General features: G+C 39.9%; 1 protein-coding gene across 1 annotated transcript; it reads left to right on the forward strand.

The window, feature by feature from the left end:
- Window positions 1-1717: 1717 nt before the first annotated feature.
- On the forward strand, window positions 1718-2425 carry LOC139080534 (signal peptidase complex subunit 1). The gene has a single exon (XM_070601562.1). The coding sequence runs from the start codon at window positions 1828-1830 to the stop codon at window positions 2134-2136; it is 309 nt and encodes a 102-aa protein (XP_070457663.1). The 5' UTR covers window positions 1718-1827; the 3' UTR covers window positions 2137-2425.
- Window positions 2426-2802: the final 377 nt, after the last annotated feature.

Raw genomic sequence — 2802 nt, forward strand, 5'->3', positions numbered from 1 at the left:
CCAAAGGGGAAACGGGCATGTTTCCTCTCTCAAGGGGCGTGGCACATATGTAATTTTCTCATGCAGATCCTCTGCTGTTTTTCAGTCTCTCGTTGACCTAGTGAAGCAGGGAACAGTTCTGTGGAAACTTGAAAGCAGCCCTGGGTTATAGACACGCTCACTCACTCCACAAACGCATATCAGGCTCCAAACATCGGCCAGGCATGGTGTTGAGATAACGGGCAGCAGTGAAAAGGACAATGTTTCTACTCTCTTAAGATTTGTTGACTGGCTCATGGAATGCACAAATAGCTGGTGTGTTGATATTGAAAGATGCCTAAAGGAAGGCAACAATCACAGATAGTCTAACAGGAAAGCACAGGGACACTGAACACTCTCGGAGCAGAAAAGGCTCTCAGAGGAGCTGAAAATCTATTGTCACCAAGGAGAATCAGGGTGATGCTGGCACAGGGAGTGGAGAGGGAGAGAGAGAAATAGCGAGATGTGTATGGAACCCTATTCTGGTTTTCTGTTCTTGGTGAGTTGATGGAGTCTGTACACTGGGGGAATGGGGAGCAATTCTGATTTTTTGTCAAATGGCTGCAAATGGCAATAGTTACCATTGTGCATGCAGAAAAGCCTGAGCTAGCCCTACAAGACTGTCTTAGATTAGACTCTTTTGATCAAAGGTATAGCCTTTTCTAAACAGTTTAATGGCCTATCATCTCAATCTCTTTGGATCAAGATAAGACATTTAATAACGTTTACCCATTTTTTAACCTTTAAGAGTGTTGCTGGGGATCCAATGTTTGTTCTGGTATTAAAATTTTATTTTGCAATTAAAAACTTCTACCACTTACCCTTCTTTCTTTTAAAAAGATAATGGTTAGGATATAAATACTCGGTCCAAAATGATTGGCGTTATGATCCCTTAAAACCTAATAGTTTATAAAATATATGAATTTTTGTATTGAAATAATAACAAAGACACAAGTCAGTGTCTTCTTAGATTATCCACTTATGCTCTTTATACTTGGCAGCAAAAGTATTCTGTATTTTTCTATTTTTTCTTCCATTTTACAGTGTAAAAGTGATCTGATATAACTTTATATTCTCTAATTTGGACAAGATCAATGTAGATGTAGAAATTTTATTTGAAAATTGTCTGCATTTTCCTCAAAGTATGTTATTCTTCTCTGTCTCAAGGGCTGTTTTTTTATAGCTTTTCACTGTGTTCTTTTTCTTCTGTAATCAGCAATGTCATTCCATATCTGGCACAAGATAACTGAATGTTGACAGAAGTTTTAAGCAGAGTTCTATTAAAATATAGAACTTTGATGGGGCCAGCCTGGTGGTGCAGCGGTTAAGTGCGCACGTTCCGCTTCTCAGCGGCCCGGGGTTCGCAAGTTCGGATCCCGGGTGTGGACATGGCACCGCTTGGCATGCCATGCTGTGGCAGGCATCCCACATATAAAGTAGAGGAAGTTGGGCACGGATGTTAGCTCAGGGCCAGTCTTCCTCGGCAAAAAAGAGGAGGATTGGCAGTAGTTAGCTCAGGGCTAATCTTCCTCGAAATATATATATATATATATATATATATATATAGAACTTTCCCTAATAAAATAATTAGTAATCTCTTCTCAGCTATAATTTTTAAAAATACCCTCTCTGATTCTGGCACATTTCAAAATCAATTGGGAGATGGAAGGAGAGTTAAAACATGTAAGGTAATCAGGTGCGCGAGGCTGTGCACAGGACCAGACTCCAGCCCTTACCGTCCTCGAGTCTCGGCCACCCTCGCTCTGCCGCCTGCCGCCTGCACTCTGTCCCCCACCTCTTCAGCCAGTCATGCTGGAGCACCTGAGCTCGCTGCCCACGCAGATGGATTACAAGGGCCAGAAACTAGCTGAACAGATGTTTCAAGGAATTATTCTTTTTTCTGCAATAGTTGGATTTATCTATGGGTACGTGGCTGAACAGTTCGGGTGGACTGTCTATATAGTTATGGCCGGATTTGCTTTTTCGTGTTTGCTGACACTTCCTCCATGGCCCATTTATCGCTGGCACCCCCTCAAGTGGTTACCTGTTCAAGACTCAGGCACAGAAGACAAGAAACCAGGGGAAAGAAAAATTAAGAGGCATGCTAGAAATAATTGATTGGGCTTTCATGATTCGGCTTTACTATTGCACCTGCTTTTGTTTCGTATGAGATGAGCTAAATTTCACACCCAAAACATGGGCTAAAACCCATCTATGCTCTTACAGCACAGCTGTGTTAAGATTTTGTTCTCTTTATATTTCACTTCTAACTCAGTTGGGTTTCGATTTATAAATGTTTTAGATCTTCTCTTCATAATCTTCCTCTGAAATGGAGAACAGAAAACACAAGTATGCAAAGTTTCTTTCAGGTCTACAACAATAATGAATAAATGATAGTACAATCTAACTATCAAAGTTTTATAATTCATTATTAGTAGTTAAGCTGTTTTAACGTTTTCAATTAAAACTCACAGTGCAAGTCTTAAAAAAAAAAAAAAATGTAAGGTAATCACACCACAACTCCATCCTTAAATTCTCAATCTTTTCTCCTCAAAGGATATTTCTGATTTTTTAATTTCAGTAGACTCTTGAATAGATTTGTTCTGAATGCTCACCTCAACTCAGTGTAGGTCAGTGTTACCCATAACACAATTCCTCCTATAACAGATATTGCCTAAAAACATCCTCAATTTTCGCACCACTCATTCAGAGCCTTTTATCACAGTGCAACTCTCTGGATTGTGGTATAAAAGCAAAGCAAAGTTCCTGTGTGTTCCAGTAAAC

The sequence above is a fragment of the Equus przewalskii genome, chromosome 30 (genome assembly GCF_037783145.1).
Source record: "Equus przewalskii isolate Varuska chromosome 30, EquPr2, whole genome shotgun sequence".
Taxonomy (NCBI): domain Eukaryota; kingdom Metazoa; phylum Chordata; class Mammalia; order Perissodactyla; family Equidae; genus Equus; species Equus przewalskii.